Source organism: Marmota monax, unplaced genomic scaffold, assembly GCF_021218885.2.
Source record: "Marmota monax isolate L192 unplaced genomic scaffold, Marmota_monax_Labrador192_F-V1.1 WCK01_AAM20220418_F8-fsc00002, whole genome shotgun sequence".
NCBI lineage: Eukaryota > Metazoa > Chordata > Mammalia > Rodentia > Sciuridae > Marmota > Marmota monax.
In genome coordinates, this window is record NW_026693571.1 from 3,945,558 (window position 1) to 3,969,847 (window position 24,290).

General features: G+C 34.3%; 1 protein-coding gene across 3 annotated transcripts in view; it reads right to left on the reverse strand.

Annotated features, from left to right (window-relative positions):
• Positions 1–2,705: 2,705 nt before the first annotated feature.
• The window catches only part of Ugt8 (UDP glycosyltransferase 8), an 80,505-nt gene continuing 58,920 nt past the window's right edge, over positions 2,706–24,290 (reverse strand). For all 3 annotated transcript variants that reach the window (XM_046459113.1, XM_046459112.2, XM_058583740.1), the window contains exons 3-6: positions 14,760–14,902; positions 13,009–13,085; positions 10,026–10,245; positions 2,706–6,963 (exon numbers count right to left, since the gene is read on the reverse strand). In XM_046459113.1, the coding sequence (XP_046315069.1) occupies positions 6,600–6,963; positions 10,026–10,245; positions 13,009–13,085; positions 14,760–14,902 (804 nt within the window). In that variant the 3' untranslated portion in view covers positions 2,706–6,599. The remainder of the gene's footprint in view (positions 6,964–10,025; positions 10,246–13,008; positions 13,086–14,759; positions 14,903–24,290) is intronic.

The window sequence follows — 24,290 nt, forward strand, 5'->3', positions numbered from 1 at the left end:
CCTTTAAATATACTTAGTCTTCCTTTCTACTTGCTATAAGACTTTCAAAATGACACTCTTACACAGTGTAACATTAAAGCTTTAATATTATCAAGGGATAATATAAGAATGAACTAGAAGGCTACTATTTATTTCACAGAAATAAGAAGTTAAAGCAATATACATTGCAAGACATCTTAAATACCCTTTGAAATTGAACAGTTCCCTTCATTGTTTTTTTTCTATTTAGTTTTCATAGAATCTGTTATGTGAATAATTTGAAAACATTTCCCATAAATATCTAAGAGTGGTTTCTCAATCAGTGATGTGAGGAATGACAGACTAATACTAGAGCTGGCATCTGAAAGCTGGTAGAGTAACAGAACACACTTGGCATAAAATAGAATTCCATGTAGCCAAATGCTAATTTACTTTAAAATTGGAGAATGACGCTGGGCACAGTGGCACACACCTGTAATCCCAACAACTCAGAAGGATTGCAAGTTTGAGGCCAGCCTCAGAAACTTAGTGAGGACTTAAGCAATTTAGTGAGAACCTATCTCAAATTCAAATTAAAAAGAAAAAGAAAAGAAAAAAGAACAATGAAAATGTATTAAATTGCTACTATTTCCCTCTGACTTAAGGAAACCCAAGCAAAGATGAGCTAAGTACTTCTATTTTGGCAGATGTGACTTTACCTACCCCTCCACTGGTGTAACTACATTCTCAGGGATTGCATCCATGTATACTGAAAAGCGCATCACCAGAACATCCACTATGTAATAGGGCCCATATGCCTATACATGCCTGGACACTGCCAATGTCTTACATTTGCCAATGACTGCTCTGGATACTACATTCAAGATCTTTAAAGGTCTCTGCTTGATATTGCTCCTTCCTAAGATATATCAGAGGCATTCTGAGGTGAATTTTGATCTAAACATCTTATCTCTGCCTCCTTCCCAGGCAGACCCTGTATTTCTTACACCTTTCTACTGCTACATGGAAGATGATTCTGCTGCCATCCTAGGTTGAGATGTTTTTGAATGCCTACCACCTGTCCATCTGGGACTTTTCTTTGACTCTATTAAGCAGCTGTCCACATTTCCAGCATGTTCTGTCAACATTGGGAATATGAACTATGCTAAATAACTGGAGTAACAGAATCAATGACTTACACATTTAACACATGCTAAAGGATCCTGTTAGTAACATCAACAATGTATGAGGCAGGCATTCACTGTGGATAGGCAGAGTTTTTCCTGGTACAAGTGGGCTGTATAAGAATTTTAATTGACCAGTGGGAGGTAAAAAGAGGTACATGTGGCATGACAGTTTAGAGATCACTGAGCTATGCCCCAGAAAATTCACCCAGTGCCATATCCAGAGAGTCACACAGCAAGTGCCCCAAGGGAAAAAAATGAGCACTCACTGGTAGGGCTCTTTCAATACCCACTAGAAGCACGGTCTGCACATTCATTATTTTCAACGAACCTTACAACCTACGTGATATTCAATTGGCACAGATAACAGGTTTTAAAAACAAAACAAACAAACAAACAAACAAACAAAAAATACGCAGGACATGTTCTCAGTTTAGCATTCTGTACTTTTGGATACTTGCACTCCAGTGGTTTCCACATTCTGTTAATAACAAAATGCATTACTAAATAGGCACAATCTACGCAAAATAAATAGGAAATGGGAGTCCAATTTAGTAAATGCCTAACAAAGATAAGAGAAAGCTTGGAAGCAGGACCATGGATGAGAGAACAGGTGGTGCAGAAAAGCAGAGGGACTTGAGTGAATTTCTCCATTGTCTTCATCCTTTTGAGACCCCCGAAACAGAAACTGTCATTATTAACTGAATTGATTATGAGAAATGTTATTTATACCTAGAATTTACATGTAGTTTAAATTTCTAAACCTAAAAATGTTTTTATTCTAGAATAAAAAAGAAGATGCAAGTACAAGAAGGAAGAATACATTCAATGCAGTGGATTAAGTTTATTTTATATCATGTTCTTTCTATATTATCTCATTTTGGCAAGATGTATTAGGAAAGGTACTTCTGACCAAGTTTCTAAAACTTGTTAGTTCTTTTGAACTTTCTTCAGTTTAAAATAGACAGCTTTTATTATGTGAAAGTCTTTAAAAATTCCATATTACTTCCAGTCTTCAAGAAAAAAAACAATATTTTTAGTTTGAACTTTTAAAATAATTTCTAAAAATACTACATACACATAAATATATATAAAATTCTATTGATATATATTTTATCCCATTGATATAAATATCATTAGCATTTTTTTTTCTTTTTCCTTTTTGTTATTGGGGATCGAACCCAGGAGCGCTTAACCACATAGCCACATGCCCACCCATTTTTAGATTTTGAGACAGGGTCTCACCAAGTTGCTTAGGGCCTTGCTAAACTGCTGAGGCTGGCTTTGAACTTGTGCTCAGTCTCCTGTGCAGGAATTACAGGTGTGTGCCACTATGCCCAGCAGCATTTGCTTTTTCTGATGAAACTTAACTAATTGCTAATGTTGGTATTTTTAAGCATTGATGCCCTGTCACATTCATAAGTTGAATCTATGCTATAACCAGAAGGCAGACTTGGGCTTGAAAGCAGAACTGATGATTTTTAAGCTATTCATCACCAGTTCCTGTGGTTTGTGAATAAAATGCATAGGCCACTCCAAGATATCACAGCACACACACACATATCATTGCTAATGTGAAATTTAATGTTACATGAAATTTACCAACGTATGTATATTCAAAAGTTTCCATTTTCAGCTCCAAGTAAAGAATATTCATGAATCTCCTTCAGAGTTCTAACAGGGTGACTAAACCAGAATTGTCATGAACATATGAAATTCACCTTTTCAACATATTATACTTTAATGCAGTTCTGTTCTAAGTACAAGAGTAACAGATCTCTCATTTTAAAAATTAAATCTATGTGAATGAAGTATATTGATAACAAAACTTTTCTTGGTTGCTTGTTTTTTTTTTATTTAATTTCGATCTAAATGGAAATCTCATCTTGAACATTAGGACTAAGGAATCTGATTTTAGGAGAAATGATCTCTTGAAGTATGGATGACTCTATAGATTCAATGAAACTCAAATTAGTCCCTCTCTCTGAAGTAGGGAATTATCACTTATTACACAAGATAGGATTACTGAAAAAGCTTAAATTAACTGTGGGAAGTAACATAGGAATATAATACTTTTAATTCTATAAAATTCAGTGAGAAATTCATGTTTTACTGGTTAATACATAAAAGCACTTTGTAATACCTGAGATATTGTAATACCTGAGATTAATGTTGGTGTTGGACTTCTTTTATAGACAGACATTTTAGCCATCATATTTGAAATAACAGTATAATTTTACATGGAGTTCAGATTTTTCACTCTGAATTCTGATTATACTCTATTGAAAAAAATCTGGATTTACCACACCACCTATGCAGAGTGTCAGAGATTTTGCAGATTATTATGAGAATTATCTCTTAAATTATGTCTGAATTACCCCAAAGAAAGAGTAGGAATGATACAATTATTGCATGCCTCTTGGTTTCCCTATTTTAAAAACTAAGATTATCATTATTTATGTCACTCATCCCCTGCTATAATCACCCCTAATTCAGGAATACAAACACCCAAGTGATTTGGGACCTGTGACGCTTTGCAGGATTTGTAGGAAAATGAAAACATGAGTATTTTAATTGTGTGAACTTCTAAGCACGTTTTATTAAAATTTGTCAGAAAAATTATTTTGCTATCTGCCAAAAATATGAATAGCATTTTTTTTGCATGAAATATATGTCTTTAAAAGCTAGTTAAAACTCTTACCATCTCAGAAGTAGGACAAGATGTTCTCTGACACATTTAGAGAGGTTTCAACAACAGAATTCCTATGATTCTCAAACTTCATTATATAAGATTTAAAAATTCTCCATTTCAAGTTGTTTTTGATTATACCAAAAGGAAACAGACATTCTCAAATGTGATTTTACATTTACAAACTAGCTGAATTACTTAGTAGCAAGAATAAAAATGAATTAATTGTACTTTTTTTCAATAAAAGAGATCACTGGATTATCACTTGAAGTCATTCTTCAAATTACTTGGGTCGTTTTGAAACATTTTCTCTTCAGAGTGAAGACATAGAATTTTAGTTGTATTTTGGGATTTGGTAAGTAGCTGAGTTTTGGAGAGTTTCTAGCTTTCTCCAACCTCAATCATAAATCAATGCTTTAACCCAAACATTAGCTTTTTCCTACCCCTGTGCTTATGTGGTGGAATACTAGAAGTTACGTTCTAGAGGCAAAGTGTCTTAATTCTCATTTGTTTTGAACATCATAGTCAGCTATAGAGATATTTAAAAAGCTGCAAAAAATCTTTCTAAAAAATAAATGAATAAATCCCTTCTTGAAAATTTTACTTTATTAGAGAATTTAACCCAAGTGTGGAAAATTTAAAATCACTCTCTCTATGAAAACTGTCTAACAATAAGCTTCCTAAGAAAAAATAAAAATAACAATGATCAGTAAATACCTACACTTAACATTCTTAAATCTGGAATAGAATTTTAATATCCATGTTGATGTACTTGTCAGGTAAATCCCTCTGTTTAATAAAAATACATTCTCACATTTAATACATTGTTTTCACACCCGAATACACATACAAAAATTGGGAGACCTGTCTTAGAAACATGTTTATAATGAATGTACATAATATTGTGAAATAAAATCTGAATAAAAATTTTATTCCAACAACATTTCTCTATTTTAAATCATGTTTATTATTTAAGTTTTTATCACAGTGGAGATTAAGTTATAATCATCCAGTCAGTGCCTATTAACTTCATCAAATTCCAAGAAAGTAAAATCAACTCATTCATACACTCTAAGCCCTGTTACCATCCCACCATTCATTGCCTGTGTATTCTTTTGTCCCTTTTAACGGCAACATTATTATAAGATTGTGAAAAAGTATAATAGGCTTATATGTGTAATACCATTTCTTCAAGTATTCAGAGAGCAGTACGTTTGTCTGTATTGTACATTAGAAAACTACTTGTGACATTATTTCTAAGTACAGGAAAGTGGCTCCTGGTGGGAGTGTAATGAAGTTGTATGTCATAGTGTATGACAAGGATTTACAGCATTCTAGAATTTTCATAACTCTTCTATTAGTGAATGACATTAGGTAAATGTTGCATTTTTCAGATGTCAGTCATAGGATTTCAAACTACAAATAAATAAAGCATACACTCAACAGGTGTAGTGCAAATACTAAGTAAACAGAATGACATGGAAAAAATAATAGTAAATGGTCCAGCAGGGAGGTCCTGGTTTTATGATGTCTGTGACTTGCATCCCTGTTCTACATGAATACTGTCACTATTCCATGTCAGTCACAATGACTGGAAAAAGGCTGCCGAAGTGAGGCTGAAGGACCAAGGAGGGAAAGAAGAACTTATCTTTACAAACAAGTGGCTCTATTTCTGTCACCTCTGTATACCAGCAAATTCTACAACTTCTGCAGACAAAGCAGGTACCAATAATGAGAACCATTTAATGTTCTGTTTGAAAGAAATAACTGTTGGCACCTATGTACAATAGAGTGTGGCCCAGAAAATAAAAGAGATAAAGATGATGTTATATCACAGAAAAGCCATCAGTCACATAAACATTCAAGCAATGGCCTTATTTTAAAATGCCCCATATAAGCAATAATCTCTAGTATTCTGAACAAAAGTCAGAGTTTGCTGCTTTGTCTTCATTATGCATTGAACAAAATGTTACTTGTTAAAATAAAAATAGGAAAAAATAATAAAATTCTTCCAGAGGAAAATTATTAGTAGGGGGAAAATGTGACAACTAATTTATACATTTTTAATTACACGTTTCCCCCCAGAAGTGTCCATAGTTGGTAACAAAAGGAAAACAAAACAAGTAAACAAAAAGGACAAAAAACTGTGCCATTTATCTTTTCATTTACTTCCTCTGTATTCAGTTTTGAGTGTTCTCTGATGGAGTGTTCTCTGATGTAGTGTTCTGAGTTCACACGTTAATGCTACAGGAAAAGCTACAAGAGAGACATCTGGATCCTGACTGTCTTATTACTTCATTCATGAATGTGTTGTACCCTCAACAAATGTAGCAAGCAGCCAGATAAAATTCTCTGAATTAGGACACGGACATACATACACACACACATACACACACACACAGACATACATACACACACACACCCCTCTTAGTAAGAGAAAAGAAACCATTCTTTATCTGTGACACACACATATCAACATTTAAAACTAAGGTCTGATACAGTCACTTAATTAATTTAAATAATTAAGGCTTCTAAAAGGTTCAGTGCCAAAACTTTCTGCATCAGTATTTGAACCAAATACATTTTCGCATTTTTAGGTTTGTGCTTTGTACAGCCATCTTAATTCCACAGAAATTCATTAGTAAGATCTGATAAGGAAGTGTTAGAATTGTTTGCTGACATTTTACTTTTAGTAGCTGTTAAACTAATTTCTAGCAATAAAAATTCAATGACTGAACAGATTTATTTTCATCACCTGGGCTGCTGGCTCATTTCACCTTCTTTTCATGTTTAATATGACCATTTCTTTTGTATTTGCCATTGAGGAGTCCATTGTGGTAATGTCCATTAACAGTGCTATGCTTGTTTTTAGGCCACAGACTGGTGATTTTTCTGTAGGTAAATTTGGTCACCCAGGACAAGAGGAAGTAAAACAAGGCAGCACCAAGCAAAAGCACACAGGCAATATCCAGTAAAAAATACTGACAGAAAGAAATTTGATGGACAGCGGCACGTAGGTGATGGGCTCCATTGTGACGAAGAATGTAATCTATCCAGTAGACAGTCCGATTGACAGGGTGACCAGGTTGATCCTTGTGAATTTCTGAAAGCTTCTGAGCTCTCCGACGGTAGCTGTGGAGTGGGTTCAAAATGCAGAACAATTACGCATATTGAAGGTTCTGTATTTATGGATCTCTCAATTTAAAAATGGGGGAAATAATAAAATTACTATCCTTCAGTGGGTACTTCATATGCTCCAGGCACTGAAAAAATATTTTAAACACATTATCTTATGCTAACCCAATAAAATACATTTAAACTGGTGAGGCAAATGAAAACCACACAGAAAGTAACCTGAATAGAACTTGAGATTCTAGTTCAAGTTTTCCGGACTCCAAACCCTATGCTCTTTCCACACTAGAGGCTTTTAATTACTACTAATCAATCAGTGGGTCTGAACCAGCAAGGGCAGTATTTACTAGATTCTAAAAGTAAAGGACAGAAAAAAAATGCAGAATCAATTTTTAAGCAATGACTTTCTTTTTGTATTTAAAGCAATACTGAATGATACTATAAGAATATTCTTAAACATATAAAAAGGTTGAAAAATACTACTAATTACAAAGTCACATATGACATTATATGTAGTATATGTGTGAATATATGTGAGCATGTATGTATGTTTAAAGAAAGCACTCTCAAAGAGTTAATTTTAAAAACAAGCTACAATGGTAAATATAAATATATTTTATATTAATTTAAAAATATGTAACTGCAATAAAATGCATTTCATTCTAATTTAAAAATATCTGAACACAATAAAGTGCATTTTATTTTAACTTAAAAATATGTAAATAAATAGTGACAATCAATGACAAATGACCAGAGTCCCTTTGTATATGGATCCCTGATTGAAGTTGATATTGTTTTGACATAAGAAATAAAAATTCTGCCTAGAGAGATTAAGAATATATATAATAGAGGATATGGTTCAAATTGTGCTTTACAGAGAAACAAAAATTTGTACATACATGAAGACCTGATAGGTCAAGAGAAGAGTATGAACTAAATCATAATGGTGGGAGGCAAGAATATAGCCAAAGTCATTTGGAAAAGGCATCTAGTACTAGGGATGTTCAGTTGAGTTAGACTTGCTTAACAGTAATCAGAATGACAAAATATGTAGCTTAATATGAAAAAAATTCAAAAATGTATTCCAATAAGAATATGAAGATTGCAAAATTAAAACAAACAAACAAAAAAAGCAAATACTGTGATTAAAATGGTCATTCAAGCCAGCATTGAACTATTCCAAGGAATATCTTCAATAAGGCCCTTTGGGAAAAAGGAATTACCTTGTAATTACAGCTCATTACTTTACAAAGTATGTCTTCCGTTAAAAGATGGCCACAGATTAAAGATGCAATTTTAATAGTGATTAACTCCCACCTTTCTTTATAACTTGCCTTAAAATAATAAAATCACCAGATTCAAAACAAACAAACAAAAATCCCTCAAAACAAGAGAAGCAATGAGTTCATTAAATAAACCCTAAAGACTAGTTAGGGAAGAAGTAAAATATATAATGTAATTTAAATATGATATGCTATAATATCACTTAATTATAAGTAAAAGAAATAAGAAATACTTCTTCAGCAATATTGGTTACTTGGTTTAAAGTAGAATATCTTGGATATGATATTGGTGAAGACCTCTCAATAATTATTGCACATTAAATGTGGTACATGGTCATGTATTTGAAAACAAGAAAGATAATGAATTCAGTTTATATAATGAATTTTAGCAAAGAAAAATACTTTATAAATTATTGTTATTTTATACAGTAAGATATGTTCAAAATATTTCAGCTAAATATTTAAAAACTTCAAGTTATATGCAATTAACTCATTATTTATTAATGTGCATACTTTTCTTAGAATGATATAAATGTATTCACTATACAAAATTTAAAATTCTAAAATTGAGCTTCTATGCATACTTTGATATTTTGTAACTATTGTTTAATTTTAATGTTACCTGAGATTAAATCCAGCTTTCCCTGTGATTCATCCTGGCTAATACCTCACAGAACACAGAAGGACTGAGCTGGGGTTATAGCTTAGTGGTAGAGCCACACAAAACTCTTAACAAAACAAACAAAACAAAACAAAACAACCCACTGAACTATTCTAAATTACTGAACTTTTTGCTCTTCTCTTTATAATCTAGTATCAGTAATAATTGCCCCATCCAAAACACTCTTAACTTTTGGGCTTCATTTAAAAATTTACATAGAATATAGACAAATTTTTTCCATAAGAACATTATGTTTTGAAATTCATTAGATCATAAGAAGAGAAGTACAGGTTATAGAAGATGAATATACTCTGGATCATAAAACATACTGCTCAAGTGTCAGAGCAGTGATTAAGACACTGGGTATTTTAAGGGGTCAGAGCCTAAGGGACACCTCTGAGCCCACACGAAGGCTACAAAATGAATCTCAGTCAAATCCAGAATTTTCTATGCAAGCTGTATCACTTTATATGGAGTAATACTTCTTACAGTTGGTATTCCTTAGAATATGGCAAAGTTTCTCATCTCAAAGTTAAGCCCTGGTTATGAACAGAAAAAGTTACACTCTTCAAGTCTAATGTTATTTGAAATACATGATAAATTCAATATCATTACAATGGGGAAAACTGCTCCTTTGTTTTCAAACTACACAGGCCATTCTCCACCCTCTGAGACTCATTTGCAAAACTCAGGGCACAATGAAAATTTAAAAAAGAAAAAAAATTGTGATTCATCATTTACAAAGTAAATAAACCTGAGCATTTCAACAATATCTAGTACTACGGAAAGCCAGCAGCAGCAGGCTGATGTTGTAGTTACAAAAAGCTCTGGCCTCAGAATCCAACAGTCCTGGCTTCAAATTTCTACTCTAATAGCTGTGTGACCGGGCAATGACTGAAGCTCTCTGAGTTTCAAGTGCCTCATTTCTACCACGTAGATGATGAAAACTATGATATATTTAGGATTATAAGCTTCACACTGAAATAAAAGACACAACATTTGACACACTGTCGGGCCCCAGTGATTGTTCCCATTGTAATCTCTCTGACAATGTATTATGGGGTGGGTGTGTGTGTGTGTGTGTGAGAAATCTACTTTAATATTAATTGAAACCTTACCTGGGGTTATTGATAACTTTCACCAATGCTTCATAAAGCTCTCCTTCAGTTACTGTCTTCCACTCTAGCAATATTCCCATGCCTTTTGCCTGTACCCGGGTCATAGTGTCATAATGGTCTCCAAAAAGTGGGATGCCCACTACAGGCACACCATGATACATAGTTTCAAAAATACTGTTCAAACCACCATGGCTCAGGAAGGCTTTAATATTTGAATGCCCTAAAGAATTTTAAAAAAAAAACAACTTACATTATCTCTCTAGATGTTTCCAGAAATTTCTTAAATAGCAATACTACAGTAAATATACATTTAAGATACAAGATTTTCAAAGGCATAATTTAACTGATTCCTGTCTTTAGCAATGAAAACGTTTGCTCTTAACAAAATTACCTGGTTTGTATACATCAATCAAAAGCCATTTTTAGGTAACTGAAATGTATATCTTCAAGCATTAAAATACATTACAACTTTCAAACACTGACAACATGTGCCTAGCAACACAAATTTCAATGGCCAAGAAAGAATAGGAAGCCAATGAAAGCAGAAATGCCAAATGTTATCAAGGTACGACCACATTCTACTAAAAATAGGGATTTCCTTTCTGGCTACTCAAGCATTTATCTATATTAGAGTCAAACACACTTGTTTAAAAAAAAATGTAAGTCTGGATTCCAGAAGTCAATTAACTATTTAGTGCTTATCTATGAAAGAACACTGTACAATAATCACCATTTACAACACTCAAGTTCTCCCAGAATCCATGTTTTATAGTACTTGTTTATATACCTAAAGTGTAAAACTGAACCAAGCAGAGGAGGATATTTGTACAAAATCAGTACTAAGAGACGCAACATCATCATGTAACATCTAGTTGTCTTGGGAATAAAAGAGATGACTTCTCAAAACTTTAGTGACATTTGTCCTCATGTAGTAAATAGCCTACGTGTCATAAAAGGGATCAAAAACTTTCAAAAGAATTTTTTAAAAAATAAACTCCACACTTAGGAAATCTGTTTTTGGTAAAAAAAAAGAATTGCAGCATGCAGAAATATATTTTAGATATACACACAGCATTCAAAGTAGACTGTGTGTGTGCATCTCAGCCTTAATGGGCTCCCAGAACATTCCTGCCCAAAGTCAAACAGAGTTTGGTCAGGCAGTGTCTCTATCCCTTACTTGCAAAAATGGCTTCTCATACTTTTAGGCTCAAGTAAAGGAAATCCACAGAAATCCACAAAAGTGGTTTTCAAACTTTCTTTTTAGCAGCAGAACCCTATCTCTGAACAAAACCATACCACCAAACCCAGCAGTACAAAATAAAGCAGAGCTGGTGGGCAGAAAGGAGGGGGATATTAAGAGGTTAACAGGAGGGGAAAGATACTGATTTGGTTCCTACTTCTCACTCTGGAAGAATCTTCTGATCATAGTTGGAAACCATCAAAAAACATGCAAAGATCATGCCTAGAGTGAAAAAGGGCATTTATCTTAGAGAAGTCAGGGAGCTGACTGGAGGACCAGAGAAGACATGGACACCGGGAGGCCTCCGGGCCTGGACCATTGAATAGTTACACCTTGCTGTAGGTCACACGGTGAAAGAAGTTTAGATGTTGCTGGATAATAGTGTCACACTTGCTCTGAGACAGCTGATTGTCAAGTTATTTAACTTTCCGGCTTTCTATGGAATTTGAGGTCACAGTAGTAGACAAAAAAGTAAAAAGAAGGAAAAAATGCAAGCATTTCTCACAAGAAAAAATGTCTTATGTTTGTGTCTCCTCGGTTTTATCATTTACAGAATATTTACAATGAAGTAGATAAAAAGAACTATATGTATAAAACTCTTTACTTTTAATAGTTACAAATTCATATTGCTGGTTTTTAGGAGGATCACTGTGTACCTTTTAGAAATCGTGTATTAAAAGCTTATTTTTAAGAGTATAATTTAAAATTAAAGTCACTTTATATAATGTTAGGTGTTACCATTCTTAAGTAAATTGTGGCTAATATTGTGAACTCTAATAACTTTTTTCTTTATGATTTCCTTTATATATATTAAGCCTTAATATAATATTATATTTTCCTAAAAACTTAATAACACTTTTACTATCTGTGCTTATTAAACATAGAATTAAATTATTTAGATTCAAATATACCTCAAAGATATGAATAAAATTATTATATTTTAATTTTGAGTTGAGGATCAGAAGCCCAAGAAATAAATAAAACAAAAAAAAACAAAGTGTTTTACAATGAATCCCACTTTCATTTATGACTATGCCCATTAAAAATAAATAAATAAATGGAAAGGAAACTAGTAGAATATTGGAAGGGGATTGGGGGAGAGAGGAGATGAGGGAAAGGGTGAGTAGTAGGGAAATAAATTAAGCAAACTGTGTTGTATGCATGTACAAATATGTCACAATTAATCTCCACTATTATGTACAACTATAATGCACCAATAAAAACACTTAAAAATAAAGTGTTTCAAAAATGCCTACTGATTTATGAAGAAATTCAGACTGATGACCCGATACTGAAATTAAAACAAATCTATTTCTCTAGCTTTCTGCTTCTTTTTGGTTTCATACAAATGAATAATTTCTAATTTCTCTGGATTATCAGAGACATCTATAATAAAACTGTAACACCAGTTTGTATTATTTTCTTTAGTTTAATTTTACTACTTTTATCTGGCTATCCAAATCAGGTATAGCTTCATCACTGGTAATTTATGTAGCTTATTAAGTATATTTTCCAGATAATTAAAATTGATGACTGGTCTAAAATTTTAAATTAAAGACCATAGTGATTACATTTCACATATCATTTTCCAATAAAGGTTTGAAATGTTGGTCTGAAATTTAAGAATTGAGAGACTAGATAAAACATAATGACTTCATCATAAACTATACGTGTATTTTACAAATTGCTTAAGCATAAAAATTAAACTCTTAACATCCAAGTAAGTACCCACATGTCACTCACCAAGCAGGTCGTTTTGCGGTAACCACTCTATTAGTTTTGTGTTGTTTCCTAGATTCTTTGGTTTGGTTCCAGAAAACCTAAAATGCATACCAGACAATGAATCTCTCAAAAATCAAACCTTACTCATGGTACAGTGTCTCTGGTTAAACTTTAAAGTAAATGTTTCATGATTATTTGTTGATATTTTTAAGAAATGAAATCATCCATCAGCATCAACAAAAATTGATTTTCTTTTTAACCAAACATCTTTCACTGATTGAGGGACAGGTAAGAAATAATTTGCTTCTATAAAGATCTATTTTCCACTGGCTTTTCTCACCTATGCATAGAGATGCGGGAAAACCAACCAAATGATCCTTTGCTAGAAGTCATTCCACACTAGTTAGTACTCAGAAGCTGAAAATAGGAAGAGTCACCAGGGGCAGTCACCAGCCCTCATCGTGGACACCCTGAGCCCAAGGAGAAAGGGGCAGGAACTGGAAGAAAGCATACAGAGCCCCAGGGAAAGGAGGTCTGGAGACCAAAGGATTTTAGTAGGCTGTTCCCAATCTGATTTTTAAAAGATAAATCATAAAGGTGCTTAACAACCAGAAAAAAGACAAGAGTCTGAAAAGAACAGGTAAAACTATCCTAAATAAAGAAGCGGCAAGTTTTCTGGGTGAAAACTAATAGAATAAATAATGGTACTGGAATCTGAAAGGAAAAGTTCTGAATAGTTAGAATACAACATGTGTCCATCTCATAGCTCAGCCAGGAGAAGCTGGAAGTCATTCCTACATGGTAATTATCAATCAAAGGAGAAACCTACATGACTCAGAGTACTTGGAATGACTTGAGACACTTTCTTCTAATTGTGGTAGAAACCCTGGGATTGACCATGTTCATTACTATATCTCTATAACCCCACAGCAGTGGCACATCCTAAATAAATATGTGACAAATAAAGTGTTCAAGTCTGATTTGTAAACATTAGGTTGGGAATTCCAGAGACAGATACCTGTTATCAGGGTCTGCACAAGAAGCTGGAGTTGATCTAGGGGGTCTACCTTTTTTATTTTTTTTTTTATTTTTTGTACTGAAGATTGAACCCAAGGACACTTAAACACTGAACCATATCCCTAGCCCATTTTAAAAATTTTATTTAGAGACAGGATCTCACTAAGTTGCTGAGGCTGGTTTTTGGTTTGTGATCCTCCTGCCTCAGCCTCCCAATCTACTGGATTACAGGCATGTGATGGTTTACAGTTCTTTCTTAACCAGTGTTAACTAGTAAGTTCCTGAGTTTTAGAGGCCTGGTCTCTTGGATTAAGAAATCAAAAACATCTATAAAGTGGGAGCCCAAAGAAGTTCAAAAGTCCTTGAAATATTTTATCTATTTATTCAATCATCCTTTTCTGCCTCATTTCAAAACTGATTTGAAGGAGTACATACAGGCAATATATGACTAAATTTTAAAATATCATAGAAGAGTAATCAAGGGTAGAAATCTAAGGGAAACATACAAATTAACCCTCCATAAATCATTCCAAATCATATAGGGTAAAAACATTATAGATCAGAGGTCTCTTTGTCTATAATAGTCTTATGAATTAATTCTTAAATTTCAATAACCAAGAAACAAAATGAAAACTCAGGGGCTTTCTACTAATCTTGCCAGTGAATCAAATGTGATGTGTTTTATGGGACCTGCAGGCCAAATAAGTGGGTACTGAAAATCAACAGCAAAGAAAGAATATGAATCATTACCTTACCTCCAAATCACTTTTTGAGGTAATCTTCCCAGAGCTCCTGCCAGTTTGTTAGCAATGTCTTCTGACAAATACTTGACACCAGCTCCAAAAGACACCAGGACAAAGCCATGTTCATTAGCACCATTTACCCACCTTTGGAGATCCTGTAAATCAAAACAGGACAGTTAGTTTTATGAAGACCAGTATCATTCTCAGTCAGGGTCATCAATACCTTGGTTTAGAAAAGTGGAAGGTAAAATATATCTTGGAGAAAAGACAGCCTTTTAAACAAATGGTGCTAGGAAAACTCAATAGACATACATAGAAAAATGAATTTAGATCCCTCTCTTTCATCCTGCAAAAAACTCAAATTGAAATGGATCAAAGACTTAGGAAAGAGAGCAGAAACTGCACAACTAGTAGAAGACAACATAAGGTCAACACTGCATCATATAAGTACTGATACTGACTTCCTTAACAAGACCCCTAAAGTGTAAGAAATAAAACCAATCATCAATAATGGGATGCCATCAAACTAAAAAGCTTCTGCACAACAAAGGAAGTAATTAAGAGCATGAAGAGAGAGCCTACAGAATGGGAAAAAAATCTTAGCCAATTACTCCTCCAAAAGGGGATTAATATCCAGAATATATAAAGAACTCAAAACATTTAACACCAAAATAAATAAATAAATAAATAACACAACCAATAACTGGGCAAAAAAAAAAAAAACCTAGGCAGAAACCCTTCAAAAAAAAAAAACAAAAACACAAATGGTCAACAATTATATGAAAAAATATCCAACCTCTCTAGCAATCAGGGAAATGCAAATCTAAATACCCTAAGATTTCATCTTATTCCTATCAGATGGCAATCAAGAAAAGGACAACAGAAATACTAGTCAATTTGTGGGGGAGAAAAGGAACACTCATACATTTTTGTTGGGACCGAAGACTAGTACAACCACTCTGGAAGGTGGTATGGAGATTCCTCAAAAAACTAGGAATGGGGGCTGGGACTGGGGCTCAGTGGTAGAGAGCTTGCCTAGCATGTGTGAGGCACTGACTTCTATTCTCAGCACCACATGGAAATAAATTCATAAAATAAAGGTCCATGAACAACTAAAAGTACATGTAAAAAATATTAAAAAAAAATAACTAGGAATGGCACCACCATATGACCCAGCTATCTCACTCCGTGGCATATATCCAAAAAACTTAAAATCAGCATTCTATAGGGACACAGCCACATTAATATTTGTAGCAGCACAGTTCACAATAGCTAAATTATGAAATCAACCTAGATGCCTGTCAATAGATGAATGGATTGAGAAACTGTGATACATACACACACACACACACACAGACAATGGAGTTTTACTCAGCCATAAGAAAGAATGAAATTATGGCATTTGCCGGTAGATAGATGGAAATGGAGAATGGATTTTATGCTAAGTGAAATTAGTCAAACTGAGAAATTAGAATGTTTTCTTTTACATGCAGCAGCTAGAGTGAAATAAGGAAAGGGGGAGGGAAGAATAAAGATTACATAAAGAACCAATCAAATACAAATTAATAGATGAGCAAAAGGAAGTCTAGTAGAGTAGAGGAAGAAGAATGGGAGAGGGGAGGGAAGACAGGAGGGAAACAGGGGAGGGAAAGCGGGGGAATCATGAACTGAAATCAATTTCAATGCATGTGTGAATTGTCAGGATGCACCCAACTATTATGGATAAATTTCTAATAATTAAAAAAAGCTGAAGGCAATTTTCTGAAACAATTAAAAAGTAAAGAAGACCATATGTTATTTTCCTCTGAGTAACTTCCTTCGATTAAAATATTACATCTGACAACACTAACTGAAATAAGGCATACTTTTTTTAGGGGGTGGGAGGCAAGGATCAGTAAATAATAACAGTTGGAAGTGGTGGCACATGCCCCTAATCACAATGACTTGGGAGGATCACAAGTTTCAAGTGAGCCTCAGCAATTTATTGAAACCCTGTCTCAAAATATAAAGTAAAAATGACTGGGGTTGTGGTTCAGTGGTAGAGTGCTTGCCTAGCATGCATGAGACACCAGGTTCTATCCCCTGCACCAAATTAAAAAAGAAAAAAAAAAACACTAAATAAACAAATTAAAGGTATTGTGTCCATCTACAACTAAAAATATTTTTAAAAAAATAGATTGGGGATGTGACTTAGTAGTTAGTAAAGGGCCCTTGAGTTCAATCCCCAGTACCAAAACAAAACTAACAAACAAATAAAACAACCTTCCAAACAACAACAAAAATCAGTAGCTAATGACCTAAGATCTCAGAAAATTGAAACTGATATTTGATACATAGTCAGAGACAAATTTTATATGAGGTTATAAAAAAAAGACTTGGATTGAACATGACAAATCAATCATATTGGCAAAAAAAATTAATGCAGCTTTGACATATGCTTGATTTATATTGAAAAAGAAAGCATTTTATTTTATGGGATACCGCTTGCTATATTTCATTCCAGAGGCACCAGCTTATTTTTAAAGACAAGTCATCCTTCTGAATAAATTTTGCCTAAGACATCAAGTTTCAGTTCCCCATATAAAAACCAACAGTGCTACAGCACTTTGAAGAATACACAATTCCTCTATAAAGACAACACATCTGCTGTCCACTGATACCACGTAGGCCACATATAGTCAGGAAAACAGGGGCCTGACCCATCTGTGCTCATGTTTGCAGTGAGCTCTCAGTTATCTCTCATGCAGCCTATAGTTGTCCTGCTCTGGATCACGAGTCATTGCATTGGCCCTGTCACTCAGAGTTTACATCTCATATCATTTTCCAGCAAAACTAAACATGTAGCTGAGGAGTACTACTCAATAAGGAGTATTATCACAAAGTAAAATGGAAAGTTAGGCCTAAGTTTTCTTTTTTTTTTTTTCCCTTTTCCTCTGATCACTTAATGGTATTTGCTTTACCTGGCTCTACTACACACATTCTAAGTAGGAGAAGGGCGGGACCACCTTCTAAGCTCCAGTGGATTAGTGAATACTGTCACTACTGGACTGAAAGTGAAGATGGAAAGGAGGAATAATATCCTAGCTACTGAGAAAGTAAAACAGACTACACTTATTTGGTAGGAAACTCTACTCATTTATAAATATATAAAAGAAATAGAGGCTCTATCAACCTTAGATTAGAGCTATTAACTGCTGCCTCTACCAAGCATATCACATGTACTGAAAATTTAATAGTGTTATCTGTGGATTTAAGTAAGAAACCAGAACAAATCGATTTAAAAATTTAATGTTATGTACAGTCCAAAGCCAGATGTACTTAAAACACATATATAAATGCTTCATGATAGAATGATTTGAACACAAATAGTCCTTTATTCCTATGGTTTGTCTTCAAATAATTTATCACCTATGATCTAGTTGTCTAAAGAAGAAACTTTTAGGGTCAATGTTATTTACAAAAAGTTTACATTCAAATTTAGTAAGGCTTATGATAATGCTATTTAAATTTTGCTTTACAAAGACTTAAAAAGTCTCTGAGTTTCAACAAATTCCCCATAAAAGACTTCTTCATTTTTTTTGTTCTTTGTTTTGCATGATATAAGACAAAATCCAAGTGTTTATTTTTCCTCCCATAATCATTAGCCATTACATGAATACATTTAAGTATTTGGCCTTCATTGCTATGTAAGGGAACAGGAAAAAAAATGTATTCATCATGGTTTTCTTCAGGAAACATACTCAGTATTTTTAGAAGATACTAACCTACTTATTTCCTGGGCTGGAGGGAGAAGAGATGAAGGGAAAGGGCAGAATAGGGACTAGGAGTTAGTCTAACTCTTAGTAGGACTAACTCCTAGTTAGTCTGGCTAACACCTGGCTACTCCTGGACACACACCTCTTTCCCTCCATAATCTCATTTCCAACCTAAACACACAAAATCTTAACGTGACAAATGTTTTATGGGAACATTGAAGGGGGTGAGTTTTGGATGTGACTGACAAGGGTGACATTAGGAGGCATTAACAGCTGAGGCTGAGGGGGTCTTAAATTTCCAGAACTCATGGCAAAGGCTTTGGAATTGAAACTTCATAAAAAGTATGTCCTTATCTCTGATGGGCTGGGAGGCCCTAGGTGCCTTCTCTACTATGTATATGTATACAGGATTTTCTGAACTTTAAGACCCCATCAAAATGTGTGCCAAAATGTGTTCAATATAAACAAAATAATTTCAGAAATTTAACACTGTTAAATAATAAAGCACTTTAGAATCCCCCTGTCCCCACCCCTCAGAAAGTGTCATATTACAAAAACTGGACTAAATCTTCATCCATTTACGATATCAACGAATCTGTAAATACTCAAGAAGAAATCCGAAATATAAAAAAGTACATGAAAAAATGAACACTTTATTAAGTAAAGTGTAAGTAATACTGCCACTTATTAGCAGTATTACTTCCTATGTATATTATGGACATTTTTGTATATACATACCCAGCAAACATTTCATTCAAGAGATGAACTTGGAAATTGCATCCAGTTCTTAAATTTAGCTGTTAGCACTGCATGCACACTGCTCCACTAGATGGCATAGCAGGCACAGAGCAGGGAGGCCTGGGCTTCAACCATCACCAGTCCAAACTCAGAGCACATATCTAGGGGTTCAGGGAAAGGATTCTTTCAAAATGTAAGTGAAAGCCAAGTGATCAAAGTAATGGGTCAAACTCTGAGCAATAAATCATCAACATTCATACGTATCTCCTCACTTTGAGACTCAATAATCCCATTCCTATGCTACTTATCACTTCAGATAGCCACCTATACTTTCCTATAGAGTTCTCTCTCTCTCTCTCACACACACACACACACACACACACCCCTATATACATACATACATATATAACAACCTCACAATATGAATGACACCTTCACAATAAAAATACTCATTTTATCTCCTCGTAGGATTAAATGACAAGTTCTTTGAAGGAAAAGGTACCACAATAAGGAAACACGGATAATATATATTATATGTATCATAATCAGATACATATATAAAGCATTTGTCTTTTTTTAATGATCATGACCAATATAGAAAATGATTTGTTCTCTAGTGTTGCCAGATTTCTTTTCATAAAATAATTATATGCCCAATATTTTGACTGGGTCACAGGATGAATAAAAGCAATGAGAAATACGCTATGCTCCCATTGCCCACTGCCCTACACATAGCACCATGAAGTACGACAAGGAACTTTACATGCAGAAAGCAAATACTCCAAAAGGGTAAAACTTTCAGGTAAATCTTTGACATGAGGAATGTAAAGAAAGGGAAGATCGGAAAACACAATAAAAGACGGAGTACAAAGTTAGTTCTTGAGACTTTTACAGAAGACCATCATTGGATGACTCTTTTCTTTTATATACTCAGCCTCTTTCCAAACACAGAGACCTCCTATTAATTATGGCTAATGTAAAACACGTCCCAATGACAAAAATGTAAAAACCACCTTTTAAAAAAAGTACTACAGAACCAATAATGTAATAACTAAAAGCTGGATGGTGAAGGCCCCCACCTCTGTCTTCACTAGACTTAATTCTGAGGACACGAGAATTTTCTAGAAGTCACATCTTCAACAGGTGTGAGGCCTGTGGGCAGGCTGGACATCAGTAGTTAGACCCAGATATGTCCTGAGGGCACCCTGTGACCCAAGTCTATTCCTTTCTCTCCCCCCAGAATGGGAACATTGAGAGGGGGCCAGCCAGACAAGAAATCAAAAACACTGCATCCTTTGTCAGCCCCACCATTCTGAGGGAAAGAATGCCTGGACTGTGACAGTATCCCACACAGAGGCAGTGATGGCAGAGAAGGGGGCAGGGTGCCGGGGCTGCTTTCCTTGTTCTTAACACACATCTATGGGCCTCTTTTCCCATTTTAAGTTGTCTGATAAAAAATGTTCTGCTTAGGTTAGGTGAAAAAATATTTTCATTCTGCAAAATCCAGTAGTTGAAATCACAACATTTTGACATAAAATATTTTTAAAACATCTTGGGATATCAAATGTGATCTTTGACTACTAAAAAGATAGTTAAAACTTATTAAACAAACAAAAAAAAATCCTACAGAGAATGTAAAAGTTGCCAATCAAAAGGATCATTATTTTCACCAAAATTTGTTTGACAAGAGAGTTTCCTCAAACCCCAAATCTACAATTTGTTGTGATTACAATGAAGATGGCCTAATCTCTGAGGCCCAGCTTCCTCATCTCTATAAATGTTGATAATACATCACAGGACACTGTGAGATTAAATGAGATCAAATATGTAAAAGTTGTTTTCTTTCCAACTAAAAATTAGCCTATTCTTTTCCCTAGCTAGGATATCTGATAACAATATCTGATGAACAATAAATGGGCTAAAATGCTATACACATTGAGAAAAGGAAAAAAAAGGAAAAGTCATATTACACCAAGATATTTTATCTGTTATTCTTTCTTTGCCATATTTTAAATTCTTCAGAACAAAGCTGCTTGAAATACAGAAACAAAAAGTAGTGAATACAATGTTTTTATATGTAATATCAAGTCTAGTTGTCAGATTTTCAGAAAATTATTTATAAGATTATCCAAAGGGTTAAACTACAGCTAACCCAAGAAAGAGAGAGAGATCAACGTCAAGGTGATTTTTATTGAGATTCTGCAGTATATTTTTTTCTTTCTCATAGGCTTTTACCTACTGCCAGTACAGTTACAATTAGAAGAAGTAAGCAAAACTTGAAACCTGCACTTGACTTTGAAGAGAATGAAATTTTCAAGGTTCTTAAGACCTTCAAGAGACTGCATACAAGCGGACAAGCGGTCAGGATGACCCAAAGACATGGGTATGGCAAGGTATTGAGGTACTATGAAAAGTACCCGTGGGATGTAAAAAAAAGACAGAAACATTAAATAGAGAAGCTTTCATTGGAAAAGAAAAAAATTCTATTTGAAAATGACATGTAAACCTTGGAGAGTATGGGGGAGGATTTGCACGTTTACTTAAAATAAGAAAAGGGGAGGCAGGGGAGAGATAAAGATGAAGAAAGAGGAGATCCACATTTCTACAAAGATCCTGGAACATTCTTTACTTAATATACCATCAGGCTAACTGTCAAAGTTCTATCAAATGATCACTTATCAAATAGTGCCCCAGAAAGGTTGGTGGGTTTCTAATTTCATTCATTAATTTAACACGGAACATCTGTTGTGCATAATACTGGATACTCTTCCAAGTACATGGGGCAAAACAAATAATAAATGACTAAAACTTCCTGTCTTTGAAGTGTTCACATCCTTTTTTAGGGGGGGGGGAGGCATTGGGAATTTAACCCAGGGTTTCTTTACTGAGTTATATACCTGGTCCTTTTCATTTTTTCTTTCGAGACAGGTTCTCACTAAGTTGCTGAGGCTGGTCTTAAACTTATGATCCTCCTATTTCAGCCTCCTGAGTTGCTGGGATTACAGGTGTGTACCACCATGCCCAGCAAAGTTCACGTTCTTAGCAATGTGGCCATACCTATATTTCCACCTGGAGTACACTGGGTTCTGGCATTTATTCTTCATTCCCGAGATACAGCCTGTCTGGAAGTGCCTAACACTTCCACTTCACATCACAGCTCTTTACCAGAGGCCCTTGGTTCTCCCTGTAGACCTATCCTCTCACAGGATTTTGAACTTACTATCTTGCTGTAGTAATTTTAGCATATAGATATAACATACAAGACCCACCCACCCCCAGCTTATGAGACTCAGTACTTATTTCTTTTAGTAAAACAAGAAAGCTAATAGTAATTTGAATCCTTAAACAAAATAAAAACAATAAGTCTATTGCTGTAATTTTCCATTCAGTGAATTGGATTAATAAGACTATCTTTCCCTTAGAATTTAAGAGCAATTATTGGTCCACTTACAACAAGTTTCCTTTTAAAATGAAAGTTTAGCTAATAAATTATGTGACCTGACTATAAGAAGACAGGCCAGTCTTTCTGCCTTCCTTCTTTTCTTCTAGGGGAAAAAAAAAAAAACTGACACATTTTCCCTAATCATTATAATGTAAAGTCACAGGGACATAAAGATTGATGAAGAATATTTGCATAGCTTCAAATTTTGAGTAATTACCAAAGTAAAATTAGTAACTCGACAGAGAGTAAGCCTGGTGTCATAACACCTTAGTCAAAATGGACATTCTCAATAATGAATCAAGTCAAGACCATCGACCCCCTGATCAGATGCATGCCTTCTGCAGTATTCCTGCCAAGAACACATAACCTGAATCCAATCATGAGGAATGGAAGATAAGTCCAAACGGAAGGACATTCTATCAAATAATAGTCCATACTCTGGAATCCAAAGTGTCAAAGTCATGAGAATCAAAAAAAGCAACGAATAAACATTTATGAAGAAAGGGCTGAAAGACACACACCTGGTTCTGAACTGGAGTCTTTCTTTATAAAGGACATTATTTAAAAAATGGCAAAATTCCAATGAGGTGTGAGAGTTAGGTGGTAGGAATGTACCATTGTTAATTTCCTTATTTTGATATCCCGTATTGTGGTTATGTACAAGAACAGTCTTGTGTGTACAAAACACATACTAATGTGTTTAAGATCTCATACAGGAAAATTACTTTCAGACAATTCAGGTAAAAAATAATAATAACTATATGGGCTCGGTAGTTCACATCTATAATTCCAACAACTCAGGAGCTAAGGCGGGAGAATTTCAAGTTCGAGGCCAGCCTCCACAATTTATTAAGACCCTCAGCATCAGGATGAAATCCTGTCACAAAATTAAAGAACTGGGGATGTAATTTAAAAGCACCCCAGGGTTCAATCTCCAGCACCAAAAATCAAAACAAACAAACAAAAAATACTTTGAATTATACTTGCAAATTTTCTGTATATTTCATATTGCTTAATAATCGATTTTGCAGATTGCTATATTGTATAGCTTACAAAGATCTGTATATCTTATAAAGAGAAAATAAAAGAAATACAGCTTTTTATTTTTTTGTAGATATATATAATAACTTTATCGTATTTATTTTTTTATGTGGTGCTGAGGATTAAATCTAGTGTCTCACACATGCTAGGCAAGTGCTCAATCCCAGCTCAGAAATACAGCTTCTAATGACAATTCCATGCATTACCATTGGTTTAAAAACCAAATACTCAGGATTTGGGACAAAAAATAAAATTTTATTTCACTGCAGAAAATATTTCTAGGTAATCTATTTTTATTTATTTTCAGATTTAAATTTCATCTACGCTTCAGCATCTGAGTAACACATTTAACTGCACTTTTTTTTTTAACAGTCTATATATAGGAAACTGATAAGTAGTCTTTGGTAAAAGCAATGTAGGATACATATATTACTAATCATTCCTGAAAATTACAAAAGCCATAGCAAAAGACACAGGAATTACATTGTATAGCAGACTATTTTCCCAAAAAATAGCTAAGGCATATTTCCAGTCCCTCATGTGCTTTCAGAACCTCTGCATCAGGAG